General features: G+C 40.0%; 1 protein-coding gene across 2 annotated transcripts; it reads left to right on the top strand.

Moving 5' to 3' along the window:
- The first annotated feature begins 4,456 nt into the window (after positions 1–4,456).
- Positions 4,457–17,464, top strand: gosr2 (golgi SNAP receptor complex member 2). Of its 2 annotated transcripts, XM_003222420.4 has the most exons (6): positions 4,457–4,593; positions 8,435–8,499; positions 9,482–9,590; positions 11,084–11,216; positions 12,041–12,181; positions 14,219–17,464. In XM_003222420.4, the coding sequence occupies exons 1-6, from the start codon at positions 4,565–4,567 to the stop codon at positions 14,378–14,380; spliced, it is 639 nt and encodes a 212-aa protein (XP_003222468.1). In that variant the 5' UTR covers positions 4,457–4,564; the 3' UTR covers positions 14,381–17,464. The 2 variants fall into 2 exon arrangements, with proteins under 2 accessions (XP_003222468.1, XP_016850025.1); XM_016994536.2 differs by lacking the exon at positions 12,041–12,181.
- Positions 17,465–17,716: the final 252 nt, after the last annotated feature.

Genomic DNA, 17,716 nt, shown 5'->3' with positions numbered 1-17,716 from the left:
TCACCCTCGCTATCAATGGTGTGCATCCTGAGGATGAAGGGGAGTGTTACTATGGGCAACACTACAGCACATCTCTGCAAATCTTAGCAGAACTTCTAACACAATCAACCTCGGGATCCAAAGGCAATAAGCACAACAAGTGGTAACAATTTGAGAAATAAATTTATTAGAGAAAGAGACATGGTGACAAAAACAGAAGAAATAAGACCCAAGCAAGTTCTCCTCAATCCATTGCTGGGAACCCCTTGAACATCAACCAGGACGACCCCAGACTGGCCACCAACATGCAGCATTATCCCGGTCTCAGCCTGCATCGAGGTTCAGTATTAGGCTGAGATATAAGGATTTTTCTATTTTACTCAAGCCGAGAAGCTAATGGATCACTTCGGTTTTACATCAGCCATCTGGACTCTCTCTCATTCCATTCCAATTCATTCTTAACAATGAAGTAGGCATAAGAAAGGAAAAAAGTGACATTTTCCCCCTTAAAAAGATTTCATTCCTTTAGGGTTTCTTTTGAAGGGGGAATGGGTAGAGGAAAGTCTTGAGATCCTTTGTGATGGGATGGCGTTCCTTCTGGTCTTCCTCGAAGAACTTCCCAAGGCCATGGGGCTTCTTGGGTAAGACTGGGGGCTCCTGTTTGGGCCTTCGCCTCTCCCTCTCCTCCCGCTGCTTCTTCACCTTCTCCCTCAGCAGTTCGGCTTGGGCCACTTTTTGTGGGGCCAGTTCCCACAAGGGGCGCCTCTGCCTGCTCGGCCGCGGTTTCTGTGTGGGTGGCACTGGCCACTCGACAGGGCCTTCTTCCGGGTCAGGGGGGCGTAAATAGATCACCTGGATCTCCGGAAGCAGCTGGCCTGTGCTTAGCATGTCATATGCTTCCATTCCGCTTCCCAAAAAACAAAAAGAAAACTCAAAGCAAAAACAAACAAAACTCAAAACAAACAAAAAAAATCAAAACAAAAACAAAACAAACAAAAAACAACCAAATAATAAATAATATAAAGAAAGTAATATAAACAAAATAAACAAAATAAAAAAGATACAAACCAATAAATAAAAGTAATAAAATAAAATAAATGTATACTATATACTAAAGCTAAATAAAGATTTTATAACAAATACTACAAAACACCAACTTAATAATAAGAATAAATGACAAACACTATGAAGAAATATATTCAAAAAACAACAAACTCAATAACAAAAAGAATTAACAAACAGTCTAAAAAGTAACAAAAAACAATTATAAAAACAAACAACAAATACTACCACCACTAAAACAACAAAAAGCACCCCAATAAACAAAAACTGAACACAAATACCGGGAAGTGCAATAGGAGGCAAGGACAGAGGCTAAGGGCAGGCAGGCAGGGCAGCAATGAGCGGAGGACGAGGGCAGAATGAGGCCAGAGGAAGCTGGAAGAGGCTGAGAGGCAGCAACCGTCCAATCACCTGGAGAGACATTGTGACGTCAGAGGGAGGGGGGAGGGGGAGGGGGAGAGGGAGGGATCGGGACATCAGAGGTGGAGGGGGGTCTGCTGGTGGGGGTTCTTGGGCAGATGACTTGGGCATGTATAGAGGGTTGTTTTTTAACAAGTATATTACTATTTCTCTAAGCATTTGCATTATGGAAGGACCGAGGCTGGATCTACACTGCCCTATGTCCCAGGATCTGATCTCTGAGCTACTGGCCAGAAATCATGAATTTGGACAGAAGTCATTGGATAGCAGCAGGGCCATAGACTGAAAAAAATGGGGGGGGGGGGTCGGGCGGGCGTTGAAACTATATTTTTAGCAAATCATAATACAAAATAATTTAGAAATCAGGCTCCATCAATAAATTTCAGTGGACACTCAAGACAGATAAACTTCAGTGGACACTCATGGGGATTTGGTCAATCAGTTAAAATTCATGAGTAAACCAGGTTTTCTTTAAACCTGAAAAATTTCGGTGTGGGGGCGGGGTTAAACCTTGAAGTGACTGGCTTGACCTTGAAGGAATTGGGGGCGGTGACGGCCGACAGGAAGCTCTGGTGTGGATTGGTCCATGAGATCACGTAGAGTCTGAAACGACTGAGTGAATGAAGAAGAAGAGAAGAAGAACACTGAAGACATCAATTAGCTCCAGCTTGTCTTGTCAACGGTCAGGGATGAGAAGAGGCAGAATCCAACAATAAATTGACAGCAGATTGCCAATCCTTGATTAAAACCAAAGATGAATCAGCCTATTCTTCTGGCCTCCCAAAACTCCATCCCTTTTCTGCTCTCTTCATACCAGCAATATCTTGCACCTTTCTGTCACTTAGGGTGCATCTTTTTTTGTTGTTTATTTGTCCAGTTGCTTCCGACTCTTCATAACCTCATGGACCAGCCCACGTCAGAGCTTCCTGTTAGCCGTGGCCACCCCCAGCTCCATCAAGGTCAAGCCATCCATCTTGGCATTGGTCAGCCCCTCTTCCTTTTTTCTTCCATATTCCTGAGCATCATCATCCTCTCTAAGCTTTCCTGTCTTCTCATTATGTGACCGAAGTACTGTATATACTCGAGTATAAGTAGTTTTTCAGCTCTCTTTTTAAGACTGAAAAAGCCCCCCTCTGCTTATACTCAGGTGAGGGTCCTGGTTGGCTTATATTTGGGTCAGCTTATACTCGAGAATATATGGTACATTATTTTTCTCTATTATTATTGGTATTATTACATTTATTATTTTTCTCTATTATTGTTGCTACTATTACATTTATTTTACTCTTATTATTATTATTATTATTATTATTATTATTAATACATTTATTATTTTACTCTATTTATTATTACATGTATTATTTTCCTGTAATTATTATTATTACATGTATTATTTTACTCTATTATTATTAAAAGGATACATAAGCACATTTACATTGAAGAAGATGAGAATAATGATTTGATCAGAACTGGACAGTCTTATATTAAATTTGAGCTTTATGTAAATATTCAAAAACATTTAACCTACTGATGCCTCAATTAATGTAATTTTATTGGTATCTATTTTTATTTCTGAAATTTACCACCCTTGGCTTATACTGGAGTCAATGTTTTCCCAGTTTTTTTGTGGTAAAATTAGGTGCCTCGGCTTATATTTGGGTCGGCTTATACTCAAGTATATACGGTACTTCATCTTTGCCTCTAATATCCTTCCCTCCAGTGAGCAGCCGGGCATTATTTCCTGGAGTATGGACTGGTTGGTTTTTCTTGTGGCCCAAGGCACTCTCAGAATTTTCCTCCAACACCACAGTTCAAATGTGTCTATGTTCCTTCGCTCAGCCTTCCTTATGGTCCAACTCTTGCATCCATAGGTTACTACGGGGAATACCACTGCTTAAACTATGCAGGCCTTCATTGCCAGTGTGACGTCTTTACTTTTTACTATTTTATTGAGATTGGTCATTGCCCTCCTTCAAATAAGTAAAGGGCGCATCTGCTATATAATCAATATATAATAGAGTCTTGCTTATCCAACCTTTGCTCATCCAACGTTCTGTATTATCCAATGCAGTCTGCCCTTTAGTAGTCAATGTTTTTGTAGTCAATGTTTTTGTATTCAATGTTTTCAATACATTGCGATGTTTTGGTGCTTTTCCTGTCGATTTGTTGTAAAACGTGATGTTTTGGTGCTTAATGTGTAAAATCATAATGTAATTTAATGTTTAATAGGCTTTTCCTTAATCCTTCTTAATTATCCAACATTTTCACTTATCCAACATTCTGCTGGCCTGTTTATGATGGATAAGAGAGACACCACATTAATGGCTAAGGCTCAATGCTCTGGAATAATGGGAATTGCAATTTGTTGTGGTATCAACACTCTTTGGCAGATAAGGCTAGACTTACATAGAGTTCCAATTCCCATGATTCCAGAGCACTGAGCCATGATGGTTAAAGTAGTGTCAAACTGCATTTATTCTCTTCCCTAAGCCAGTTCCCTCCAAATCACATGACTTAGTCTGGATTGACACTGCCATATAATCCAGATTATCTAATTTGAATTGGATTATATGAGTCTACACTGCCATATCATCCAGTTCAAAGCAGATAGTCTGGATTTTATATGGCACTCTTAAGACATCACATTATACAAACACATGCAAATGCAGACATTCCAAAATCCAAAATAAAAAAATAATCTGAAATTCAAAACAGATCTGATCCCAATCACTTTGAACATGGGATACTTATCATCATCATCATCATCATTTCATTATCCTTAATATTTTCATTTGTATCCTCTTTCGTTTGATTACAACATACCTACAGATCAAAAAAATCCGTCAGAACAAGGTAAATTATATTAATTCTGCATCCAATGCCACTCCACTCCGACCCCCTGCTAACTACATGACTACACGCCTCTTTTCTCCCCAACACTGCTTTTCCCTCCTGCTCAGGCAGCGGCATAGACAGCTAGCTTGGTCAGGCGACGTCACGAGGGGGCCTTTAGCAGACCGGAAACCGGAAGCGCCGGCATCTGAGAGGTTGACGTGTTAAAGCGCTCTTTGAGAGTGGAGTCCAGGCTGAGGGACCTGCCACGATGGAAGCGCTTTATCACCAGACGAATAAGTGCGTGTGGGCCGGGGGTTTAACCCGTGAAATATCCCGGGATTGGGAAGGGGAGGGAGAAGGAAAAGGGCGTTGGTAGGTTTTGAGCATCCTTTCTCCTAAGGGCCCCCAAACCCGAAATTCTCCACATGGGGGGCTGAGGGGCCCTTCCACACAGCCATAAAACCCAGAATATCAAGGCAGATAATCCACAATATCTGCTTTGAACTGGGTTATCAGAGTCAACACTGCCATATAACCCAGTTCAAAGCAGAAACTGGGATTTTATACAGCAGTGTGGAGGGGGCCCCTTTGCTTTCTGATGGTTCAGTGAATTCAGACTTTGTTCCATACACAACATTATTAAAATGTTGAGTATAACATTTCCTTAAAGGTAAGCGTTTAAGGTGTTTTGGGCCCCTTCTGCACAGCCATGTAAAATCCAGATAATCAGCTTTGAACAGGATTATATTACAGTGTAGACTCATGTCATCCAGTTCAAAGCAGATAATGTGGATTATCTTTTTGACAATCTGGATTATATGGCAGTGTAGACTCATATAATCCAGTTCAAAGCAGCTAATCTGGATTATCCAATTTTATAATCTGGATTATATGGCAGTGTAGAAGGGGCCTATGATACATACATCAATTTCATGCTCGGACTTGGGTCCCATCTCCCAAGAGATCTCATTATGGATGTCTATATGCGAATCCAGGTATACCAAAAGCTGAAATTCAGAACACTTCTGGTCCCAAGCATTTTGGATAAGTCATATAACCCAGAATATCAAGGCAGATAATTCACAATATCTGCTTTGAACTGGGTTATCAGAGCCCACACTGACATATAATCCAGTTCAATGTGGATTTTATACAGCTGTGTGGAATGGACCGGATACTCAAGCAGTGTGTAAAGAAATTGGATAGGTGGCAAGCCACCAGAAGGGTTGCATCTAAGGAGGATGGCTAAAGCAATTCATGAGACAAATAAATAAATAAATACAGGCAGTCCCCAAGTTATGAACAAGATAAGTTCTGAAGGTTTTTTCTTAAATTGAATTTTTTTTGTAAGTCAGAACAGGGATACTTTAAAAGTGTAACTCCAGCCATATATATGTGTTGAGGATGAAATTGCCAGAGTGAATGCTGCTCCAGTAAGCATTGTAAATGAGATCCAGTTTAGTTTCTTATATTTTGGCCTAAAGCAAGGTTCAGATGGCTTTCTTTATCCATTGAGTCATGCTCTTTGTTCTCACCTCATCAAGTTATACTTTGCCTAGAACGGTGGATATATTCTAGAAATTGGCTTTTCTAATTTGGCTGCACACAGAGTTGAGGGGTGTGCTTTACAAACTTTCAAAAATCTGAATGTTAAACTTTATACTATTAGAAAATTGTTTTTACTTTCTGTTGATCCTTAAATGTTTTATAACATATATAAATAATTTACTTCTGCTATCACAGGAACATGGTGCCAACTGTCACCTAATTGCATCACATTCTGGTTGACTAAAACATAGTTGTGTATCTGGGTGTATTTCTGAACTAGTCATTTCTTTGGGATTTTTGTTTTGTTTTGTTTTAACGTATCTTGAGATCATAAATTGGCGTGCCCCTACAAAACTTTCAAAGATTGATTGAGCAGCATCACATTAGGCAATGGTAATTTGCAATCTGGTGATTACTCAAAGCAGTCATTGTGCATGTTTCCTGTCACCATGAAGTCATCTTGGATTGATGCCACCATACTGAAAATGTGCTATAGAGAGCTGACACAGTTAAACTAAAGGTGATTTGATTTAGCTTTCTATTTCAGAAGTTAACAGATCCCACAAGGTTGTTTTTTCAAAGTTCTAGACTGTGGTGATACTGCTAAGAAGCATTGCAAACTAGTGCTTGTACACCATATGACACTATTCATTGTATGGGAAGTGCCAATGTTGTTGGACTGTAATTCCCAACATTCTTCACCACTTGCTATACAAGCCAGGGGCTGCTGGAGCTTGTTGTCCAACATCTGGCCTCATGATTCACACAGTTGATAGAATACAGTAACAACAACAACAACAACAACTTTATTTGTATACCGCTCTATCTCCCCGAAGGGACTCAGGATGGTTTCCAACATAGGTAAAACATTCAATTACCAACACAAAAACATATAACACGGCCATAATACAAAATAAGATAAAAAAAACAATTGACATAATTACTATGACACAACATACTCAATATTACGGCATTTTTGTACACCTTACTATTCAAATTATAGCCTGAACTTTTTTTGGTCAGATTCTTTGTCTCACATTTTCAGCATCTCACAACTGCTATTTTTCATTACCCATTACATTTACTTGTTTTTCTGGCATGTGGCTCTGCCACACATCCGTTTCCAGGAGATGCCAAGGGGCAGAGCATTCTTCCCTTACTTTCCCAGCCTGATCTCCCACATCCGGTTGCTTTTTCTCTCTTGTGGCCTGACATTCTCATCTTGTTTCCAAAACAGGTTTTCCAGCTGGCAGGACTGAACCATTTCTTCCCTGCCATTCCCACTGTTTGTTTTGGAGGAGATCTGCAGGAGAAGTGCCAGATAATCATACTGGAACTTCCCAACAGATACCCCGTTTTCTTGTTTTCTAGATAGACTGAAACACAGCATGTGCGACTATGTTAATCTAAAATCGGAATGCCCCCTTAGCCAGTGATAGGAGTTTTTTGGAAGCTTAAGATTCTTAGAGGGATGAGCTAGAGCTGTTGGTCCAGGCTTCATGCTAAAATCTAGACAGATACTTTGTTTGGTTGCTCCTGTTGGCAGATGGAGCTAGTATAAGATAGAACTCTTGCTTATATATGGTAAGCTAGAATTTACTTTAAAAAAACCTAAGCTGATGTTAACGGAACACCAGCTCTTAATTTTAACAGGCTTGTGCACACAAATACACAAGTTTTCTAGGGGTAGCTACTTGGAAAATGTTGGTTACATTTTTTTATATAACTTACTGATTATCCTTTCCACCAGTGTGGCTTATTTGATGTTTTAGCTTTTAATTATGCTGGTCATTAATATTATGATATAGTTCATTGAGAGCTAGTGTGATGTAGTGGTTTGAGTGTTGGACTATGACTCTAGAGAGCAAGGCCAATTCCCTACTTGGCCATGGAAACCCATTGTATGAGTCACAATCTCTCAGCCCCAGAAAATCCCATTATAGGGCTGCCATAATTTGGAAATGAGTTGAAGGCATGCGACAACAAACAGTTCATTGCTGAAAATAGAAATGTTTTCATGGGAATATACAGCACTAGAAATAATTTCCACAATAAAACTCTACCAACCCAGTTGTGAAAGTGAGGATACCGTAGCTGATAGAGTAGGGATTATATGGCTGTCTAATGTTGCTGAGCTACAATTCCTGGCATTTCTTACCTTCACATGTGCTGGTTAGGGATGATGAGATTTACAGGCCAGTAACATTTGGAGGCCCATCCATTTCATCCTTTTTTCATTTAGTTGCTTTTTGTAAACCACCTTGCCTGGTTGGCTAGAGGTAATTCTTATTCACTATAGGCAATGAGACAAATGGCTATGTGTAAACCTGTTGCCAGAAGCCATTTAAGTACATTAGCAGTGTTATATAAATATTGAGTTGTATTACCAGTAATGTAGAATTTCTTGCCTGCATAAGTTTGCCACTATTTTATTAGTGTGTTGGCTTGTATAACTGGATTATTGAGTCTTTTTTACTCAGCACATTAGAAGTTTATCTCTGTTGCGGTTGTACTTTCTTGAGAAATACTTTTTCTGCTGGAATAGCTTCTTACTCACTCTCCCATTTCCTTCCTTTCTTCTTTACAACAGGCAAGTCCACGAGGTCCAGTCATACATGGGCCGCCTAGAAACAACAGACAAGCAGTCAGTTCACTGTGAGTAATTGATGCTGGAGATCACCCAGGCGATTGTCCTGGTTTGATATCATTGGGTTAGGTTTCCTATATGGAGTTACTCCCACAATATGTATCGAGTTTCCATTTGCTCTACTAAATGAAAGGTGTTAGATTTTCCATATTTCTATTATTAGTTTCTTTGCCTCTATCAATTGTCTTTTATAGCCTAGAAGGGCTTGAAATCTTTTGCATACCATCTTCGAAGATTTATTCTGGTTTTTCAGGTCTTCAAGACCACTGACAAGGAATGGGTGCCAGAAAATATATTAGATGTGGATGGCACTTGGGTAAATATGCCTTACCTCCCATAGAAATAACTGTGACTTTTGAAAATATAGGTATACCAGTTAGTTTGAAATCCTGATTGCAGAATGTGATCTTAGTTTTGCTGTACATAGTGTTTTCTACATTTTACTGTTGTACTTTGTATTCTTGCAATGAGGTTGCTGTTCTGCCATTCTTTCACAAACAGCTGCATCTGGACAATTGAATGCATCCCCTTTGGTCCTTTTAAAATAAAAGTTTTAAAAACTGCAAGGAAGTGTGAGTTAGCCACAAGTTCCCATCATGCCTGGATTGAAGAACCAGACTTAATGACTTTCCATTATGTTTGAATGAAAGAATTGTAGTTGATTGATGCCTTCTTAATAATCCAGACACAAATCCAGGTTTTGTAATAGGCTTCTGCATCCTGTCTTGTTTGGAAGCCATTTGTCCCAGTTTCTCAATGTATGTGTCAACGAGAAGCTATTGTTAATGGTGGTTGCTTTGTATACTTGATAAGCAATGCTAAGGGATTGGATCCACATGCATAGCATTTGATCCTCATTACAGCTGATGGAATGAAGCTTATAGACAAAACCAGGAATAGTGTTCGGAAGAACAAAATGCACAGGCTAAATCAGTAAATTATCTTGTAGCCCTGATCATACTTGCCCTCTTTCTTTCCCCCCTTCTCCAGTGGTAGAAAACGAAATCCAGGCACGAATTGACAGAATCTTTAGCAACCTAGAACGACTCGAAATCTTTTGCAATAAGGAACCTCCCAGCAAGCGTCAAAATGCCAAACTGTGAGTAATCATCCTTCTTGCCTTGCCAAGGTGGCTTCTTTTGTTCCTTATGTCTTAGTGCTGTATTCTTCCTGTTGTTTAGAAATGTTTGATGCTGATTGTTGCATTCAATATGTGATAGAAACTGCAGGGCTATACATTTCCTTGTGAACAAATACAGCTATAAGCTTTTTCTTTACTTTCTTGTAAACATCCTTTTACCCACCAATTATCAAAGAACTTAGCAGTGTCAAAAGTAAACTTCAAAATAACTAGCAGGTTAGAAATAGAAACTGCAAGGCAAATGCAATATTAGCTTAAACAAAAATGTTTGCTCTGTTTGTGGGAAGATGGTGAGCATACCTTGAACTGAGTTTGTTGGTTCCATAAAAATGTGCCTGTCAAAGAGAAAACTGTATTGAATTGTGTCCATTTTGCTTTTTTCATTGTCTGCTTTCTAAGAAAGGCCTCATAGTGGATGTCATGAGGCATGTAAGCACAAAGAGGAAACCTATTAGAGAGAGGAATTACCACTCAGTCTTTCCTATCAAACTCTGTGCGAATGAGGAAGGTGGGTAGTGGTTACAGTGACTGCCCTGGAGATTTGGCGGGGGAAAAACTCCCCCAAAAGATTGTCCTAATTGCCTTTTTGCCATGTTTCTCTTGTGTCCTGGGCAGGGACTGATCCAGCAGGAGGCACTTTATTACTGGCCTAGAGATTGAGCAGTTGTTTTCTATGCCAAATGTACCAGATTCATTCCCTAACATCTCTAATCAAAAAGGCTGAGCTTCAGGCCTTCCCTTAAGAATTGCATAGTGGACAGTTATGGGCTAGAGCAGACCTTTTTAAACTATGGGTCGGGACCCCAAATAGGGTCTCTATAACTGTATGTTGGAGTCACCTTCCTTTATCTTCCATGCACCCACCTCTCTCTGCTTTTTCTTCTCTCTCTCCCTACCTTTCTCAGTTGTTTCTCCACCTGCCTTTCTCTTTTTTGTGCACATGTATGTCTCTCTGCTGCTTTCTCTCACATCGGTGTATGCCTTCCTTTCTCTCTCTTGCATGCACATGCTCACCTCTCTGCTTTCTTTTCTCTCTGCCTTGTCCATGTACCTTCCTTTCCTTCTCTCCCTTCCTCCTTCCCTCCCTTCCTCTCTGTCATGTGCACACAGGTCTCTCTCCACTTCCTCCTCCTTTTAATACTTGGGGTCCTTTACACATTTGAGGTCACAGAAACATTTCTTGGGTTCACATTTGAGGTCGCAGAAACATTTCTTGGGTTCACAAGTCAAAAAAGCTTAAGAAGCTGTGAGCTAGAAGATCTGAAGTGCCATATGATACATTTTGCAAGAAAGAATAATGCTGTTGGTGCTAAATCAAAGGTACATTTCCATAATTTTCCACAGTCAAATTCAATAGTGGACAGTATTGGTATTGCATTTTTTTTCTGATAGCCTTCCAGGCATCCAAAGCTTATTACATTCTGCCTGTTTACTGTGATTATTGTTTGTAGCCGAGTTGACCAGTTGAAATATGACATCCAGCATTTGCAGACTGCATTGAGGAACTTCCAGCATCGACGCTACACTCGGGAACAGCAGGAGAGGCAACGCGAGGAGCTTCTGGCTCAGACATTCACAACTAATGTATGTTGCACACCAAGGCCAGGAGTTTTTAGCTGAATTTATCCTCTTGATCCACCTCCTACTGTCTTCAAATTGAGTTTTGCTGAGCCCCTGCAGTTCGGCACTGAAAAGATCAGAAACAGTGGGCAGACTTATTGATTTACTTCTTTTGGGCTGCTGTTTTTAAAAAAAAGAAAGCAGCTGGCACTTCTTAAAACAAAAAACAAGTAGCAAAATCACAACAGTATATAAAATCAAAGTAAAATTGGCTGCAGAGTAAAAGAGGAACAAGATCTGAAAACATTAAGACAATTATTTAAGTGCTTGGGAAAATAAAATTGACTTCATTTGGTGCTGAAAAGATTGTAATGTATCCACTACATGAACCCTTTGAAACAAGGATGCTCCACAGATGATATACCAATGCTGAGGAAGTCCTCTCTCTTGAGGATGTCTCAACTCATTTGTCAAGGATATGTAGACAAAGGGCTTGAGGAAGTGGTGACAGTTAGAAGGATAGTTTCCAGAACTGCCAAATGGCAACTTGTTTGCTATTGCCATTCTTCTCCTGCATCAGAGAGGGGTAAGACAGTGTTCTAGGGGCACATTTTTGGCACATGTGGAATGGCATCTAACCTCTCCAGACTCATTGATAAATTTTGAAAGTAGTGGTTCTTAAAATGATGAATTATTCTGGCACATCAATCAAGGTGGAAAAGATTCTGTGGTGACTTTGAATGTCAGTGTTGATTGTATTTGGCTTACATCTACACCTTTGTCCTTTTGGATTCCGAGTGTCAAGGAAAGGTAACCAAGATGCTTCCTCTTCCTTCCCCTCCTTGCAGGATTCTGACACCACCATTCCGATTGATGAAACATTACAATTTAATGAATCCCTTCAAAATGCACACCGTGGCATGGATGATCTTCTTGGCAGCGGAAACAGCATTCTTCAGGGCCTGAGGGATCAGAGAGTGACACTGAAGGTGGGCACAGAATGAGGCCTTTAGTTATTTGGTTTTTAAAAAAATGTATGATTAGGCACTCAGTATTTTAATCTGATGAATTTCCAGAATTCTGAATGGTAAAATAGCAATGCACATTTCTTCCTCTCTTCCACCTCATCTGATTCTTTTTGTCCTTGAACTATCCAGATTTTTAAACTCTCCTGCTTCATTTTTTACCTGAAAAAGCTAAGACCTCAACTCTTGGAGCTGTTGCTGTAGTCAAATCTTTTATGAAATCTTGAACTTCAAGGCTTATGAACTTATATCTTCTTTTAAATATGTTTATATAGAAATTATTCAAATTTCTGCAAATTTTGTAGTTCTGCAGATTTGTTCCCAAAAAGGAAGCCTTACTGGATTTACTGTAGTCGAGACTCTATAGCCCTCTGATAGAACAAAGATTTGGCATGTGGATTGTTTCATGTTCATCCTTGCCATCCCAGTTTAAAAGGATGAGGTAACAGATCTTTGCCTGTTACAGTAGGTGATAATTGAACTTAGATGAACATTCTGACCTATTAGGTAGTTTCTGATGTAGATTTCCTATCTTACTCTGAACAAGTCTTGAAAGAAGATCGTCCATGCCAGTGGTTCTAAAGAAGAGCAAAGTTATGTACATCAACTTATCTTGTATCCATTCTTCTCTCCCTGCTTCCTCTAGCTTTCCTGTCCTACAAATACTTTCTTGCCTGTCCACTGCTGGCTCTGATCTACTTCCATCAGTCATCCTCTTTCCTTGCTTTTAGCATTTTTATTTACTGCTTCTTACGTTATCTGGCCTGCTGTAGATACTACTTAGCAGCCTATAGGCGTGCCTGTTCCTAACCTAGGTGAGGTGGTCTTCTCTACCCCCTGTGCTGTGGGAATTAAAAACGAAGGCATTCTTGATAACTGGTGATGTAAATAACATTTCTAGTGCCAAAGCTTATTTTTATTTGAACCACAACCCTTTTCCTCAGTTGAAGGCAAGTTGGGCCGGCCAACTAGGCGGAGATCCTGAAAATAGGGCAATTCCTGATATTCTGCGAAGATAGAGAGCCTGCTTTCCTGCACTATCTTGGCCCCACCTGGAACGCAGCTGTTTTCCCAAGTCAAAGTTGCCAATTCTCACTGCCTTGGTCACTGAAGGTCACTGCAGGGTGTGACTCTTCAGGGATTGACTTCACATTTTGGGTGTAGAGGTCATCCTGGAAAAAAATGCTTACCCTTTACCATCCCACTGTAATTATGGGAAATAAAGATGACTCAGCTAGGTAGAGGCTTGTTGACACAATAGGCTTTATGTACCAGGACCCCTGCACATGTATCGGCAATACATTTTCAACTGGCCATTACTTATCCTCACAATGCTTCTTTGCTGCACTTCTAGTATTCTCAGCCACTGCCATCTTTGTTTACATACATCATATGAAACTACTCCAGGGTTAAGCAGAGACACTGGGAAAAGGAAGCATCAAGGTTGCATGGGTCTGCAGTTTAATTCTGGTATTTCAAGGAAGGGATTTACTCAAAACAACAAAATATTTAGAAGGGTGGAGAAAACAGAATATAGTTGACAAAACCACTTCTGATTTGTAGAAAGCTAGTCTTGCTGCGCTTTCTAATTTGATCTAAGCATTGACTGATGTAAAACAATTTGTCTTCCTAGTGAAAGCCATGTGCATGGATTTTTTAACAACTAGATTTAAGTGCCATTGTTCTTAAAAACCCCTTTGCATTCTGTAAAATGCCACACATTTTCATATCCTAATGAATTACAGAATCTAATGTGAGAACAGAGTTGTAATGCCACAAAGCATATACATTACACACAGTCCAAGAGAAAGTGTGCCATAAAATTTGTTTAAAAGTCTTAAATAGAAGCACGTACCTATGTAGATTTAATTAACATTTGGAAAGTCTTTTCTTTAGGGAGTATTTGACTAAAAACACTACAGGCTTCCAGAGTTTGGTGGAATTAAAAGGCCTTATTGGCTGATCTTTTGCTAACAGTCACTTCTCTTTTATCACCTTCAGGGCACCCACAAGAAAATCATGGATCTTGCCAACATGTTGGGTTTATCCAATACAGTCATGCGCCTCATTGAAAAACGTGCCTTCCAGGATAAGTACTTCATGATTGGAGGCATGCTTGTGACATGCGTGGTCATGTTTCTTGTGGTGCAGTACCTGACGTGAGTGGCCGAAGAATTCCTTGATGGACTGTATTGGACTCGCTTTTCTCATAGACTTTCAAAATAACTGTGAACTCCCTGACTTCTGGATTGGTCCTGTTCTCTTGTATGGTTCATATGATGTTCAAGCTGGGTAGCATTTGGGGCATTATGACGCTTGGCACAGAGTGGGAACCTTTCAGCCCTCCGAATGAGTGTTATATGGAAACCATGCTGATCTTGGAACACTCGAATTTAGTTGACAATGTGGTATTGTTTATATTAGTGGCACATATCCATGTGGCCACAGCAGGGTAATCGTCATAGAGATCTACAAGGAAAGTATCTAGATGTGCTGTCACTGAAAATGTGGGCTCCATAAGAATGCTAAAGCCTTTTTTTTGGGAGCTAGGGTATGGACATGAATACCACAGTCACCTGAGATGGTGAAACAACTGTGCTTGAGGGAATTGACTATTTTGAATTTAATTAGTGTCCTCGGAGGTCTTGTTTCCACAGTGGTCAGATACCTTTGTAGCCTGTGTGCCAAAGAGATGCTTTCTTCTTCTTGTAAACACAGGTTCTGTTCCTGCCTTTTATCTGGCATAGGCATATCATGAAAGCTTGAAGTAATCCAGTGAAGACATTTGGTCTCAAAGAGATAACAGTAAACAATGTGCTGAGGATTCTTAGTGTGACTGCTAGCTATACTGCACCCTAAGTGCCAGGTTCTAGTTTTGAGTACTTTATCAAGTGGGAAAAGGCTTGGGGATAGGTATAGGCTGGGAAGTTGTGTGAGAGGCCCAAAAACATGTGCCCCATTGGAATATCGTATTTGCAAAGATTCCTGTGAAATGTTATGATAAAAACATTGTAATCTGGAGCCCTAGTTCTCAGTACAGAGATAGTATTATGGCCACCAGTAGATCTGGCATCTTGCAGAGTAATGCAGTCGATGAGAATCCCCATGTTTGTAGGGGAGATTTTGTGTACCCTTGTCCTCATGGATACACAGAGGAGAAGCATAAGAAAGAGGAAGATGGTGTGTAAACTGTCAGAACCCGGAGGAATCCATGCAGCTATGCTCAAGTTTGAATCTAGTTGGCATAATCCAGTGGTTTTCAACCTGGGGTCCCTAGATGTTTTTGGCCTACAACTCCCAGAAATCCCAGCCAGTTTACCAGTCAGACCTAGTGGCAAAGTTAGTTGCAAGTTTCCTGATAGCACACTGTACCTCAAAGTCCCATTTAATTGCTGTGTCAAGGCTGTAGTTCAGAGCCTTCCCAAAAGCATTAGTATGAAGCAGTGGCTTTCTGACTTGTGCCGAAATACACATCCTAGTGTCACGTGCAAGTTGCTATCTGAGCCTGTTCCTTTATAATTCCTTATTTGATTCTTTCTCCATTCATACTGATATGACTAATGCTTCAGTTGGTTTAAGCAGATTAAACCCATTTCAAAAATAGGCAAGGTAAACATTAAACGTAGCAATTGTGGTTGCGCTCTGTTTCTTTTTTCCCTCTAGCATTTCCAGCTCCTACTTTCATCTCTAGATTGAAGTGCATTTTCCTTCTTTTGTAGGATTAAATACAGTATTTAAAGTGGCAGTGGCAGGAGTAATTGAACTGCAATCCCCAGCATCCCTCATGTTTGGCTATCCTGGTTAGAAATACTGTCTAGCAACAGGAGGGCTGGACAGCTCCCACATCTAATTTCATAGAAGAGCAGTAGTTGAGGTTTTTTCCTATGTTCTTTTTAGCACATAGCTCCAGAGATGTGACTGTGTCTAGGTTTCTAGGTTTATGGGGAAAACCCACTATGATGAAAAAGCGTACAACATGAGCTGGACTTGAGAGAGTCCATGAACCCCATTTAGATAATATTTTGCCAAATGCAAGCTTCTTTTTCAAAGCACCCACTACCAGGTAGTATGCTCTCCAGCCACTACTCATAGAAATAGGTGAGCAGTGACCACAGGCAGTGTTGCAAAATGGTTATGAACATTCACACTGATGCAAAAGGATAGAACTGTGGTTTTTGGGCAATTTTTCCTCAAGACAAAGTTTCAAACCTTGTGATGGCAAAGAGTTAGGCTTGTAATCTAAATCAAATGGAATTTCTTAGGGGTTGAAAGGTGTCTAAAAACCTGAACCACCATCACTCTTGATCAATCTGTGAAACCTACATTAAAGCATTTCTTTAGCGGATAGTCCTGCAGAGTTTGTTACAGGTAATTCCTGAGCAAACTTCTATTCAGTGACAGCCATCTAATAAAGTATTAGCAGATATTTGACTTTCTTTGTCCCTGTCCCCCCCTCCAAAAGTCCCGTGATCGGTCAACAGCCATCACACTATTGGGGGGATGGTCTTGGACTTTGTTGGATTACAGTATTGAAACTGCAAGAAATCTTTAATAAATGTATCAGGTCCTTATTTGAACCTATTTTATGTTTATTTCTGGAAGCCTTAGAAGTTCCTGGAACCAAGAAGACCGAAGTGTAAGAAGGCAATGCCAAAGGGTTAATTATTTCCCCATCTGGCTCTGTGCCGGTCATTTTCTAGCCTTATTGACGCCATGGAACCAAAGTTTATCATACAGACTTTTAGGTTCAGCAGATTCAGAACATAAAAGAAGGGGACACCCGTCTCTTAATGCTAGTTAAACACAGTACATTGGAGATAACTCAGCCAAGTTTTATCTTGCTTTTCTCTTCAAGTGGTTTATTAGTTGCTACAGTTAGCAAGGGCTGCCCCCTATAGGTGCTAAAGGCAAACTTTCATCTTCAAATCTTCTAGGTTTCCCTCCACACACCTAAAGCAATTGAAGCAAAGCCTGTGCTAGAACTCCTACCTTTTATTTACTAACAAGTTATGTATACTCGTGGCTCCCTAAAACTGCAAGGGGATCTATTGAAATGATTTTTGATGACCAGTAGGAAAATATTCCAGTGTACTGCATTGGAAGAGTAACAAACCATTAAAAACAACCCAGAAACAAAGCTGCTGTTTACTGAATTTCTCAAAAATTGTGTCATGTCATTGTCCTTTGTTAAGATGTTATGAGAGTTGGAGTAAATAAATTTGCCACCCTTGTGGAGGGCAGTGGTGATCTGCCTGTTGTTTTTGGACTCTTAACTGTCATAATCTCTCAGCATTGGCTATGGAGTTGTGGGCAAAAACAAAACTCTAGAGCCACAGTTACCCAAAAATACCTGGAACTATCCACTCCTGTCTAGAAAAAAATGGAAAGGAAACATTTATTTACCTTTCTGAATTAGGAAATGAAAGGCTAACAATGCTGGCTGCTAAACATAAAGGCTTCCAAACTGCTTAACTTTACAGTTCTCTGTGCACCTTAGTC

This window comes from Anolis carolinensis, chromosome 6 (genome assembly GCF_035594765.1).
Source record: "Anolis carolinensis isolate JA03-04 chromosome 6, rAnoCar3.1.pri, whole genome shotgun sequence".
Classification (NCBI taxonomy): domain Eukaryota; kingdom Metazoa; phylum Chordata; class Lepidosauria; order Squamata; family Dactyloidae; genus Anolis; species Anolis carolinensis.
This window is presented reverse-complemented; position numbering and strand designations above follow the sequence as displayed.

Excerpts from the sequence above, each read along its gene's own strand:
- gosr2 (XM_003222420.4), top strand. The coding sequence starts at position 4,565 with ATGGAAGCGCTTTATCACCAGACGAATAA. Across the intron at positions 4,594-8,434 it reads CTTTATCACCAGACGAATAA|GCAAGTCCACGAGGTCCAGT; the intron begins GTGCGTGTGGGC and ends TCTTTACAACAG. Across the intron at positions 8,500-9,481 it reads AGACAAGCAGTCAGTTCACT|TGGTAGAAAACGAAATCCAG; the intron begins GTGAGTAATTGA and ends CCCCTTCTCCAG.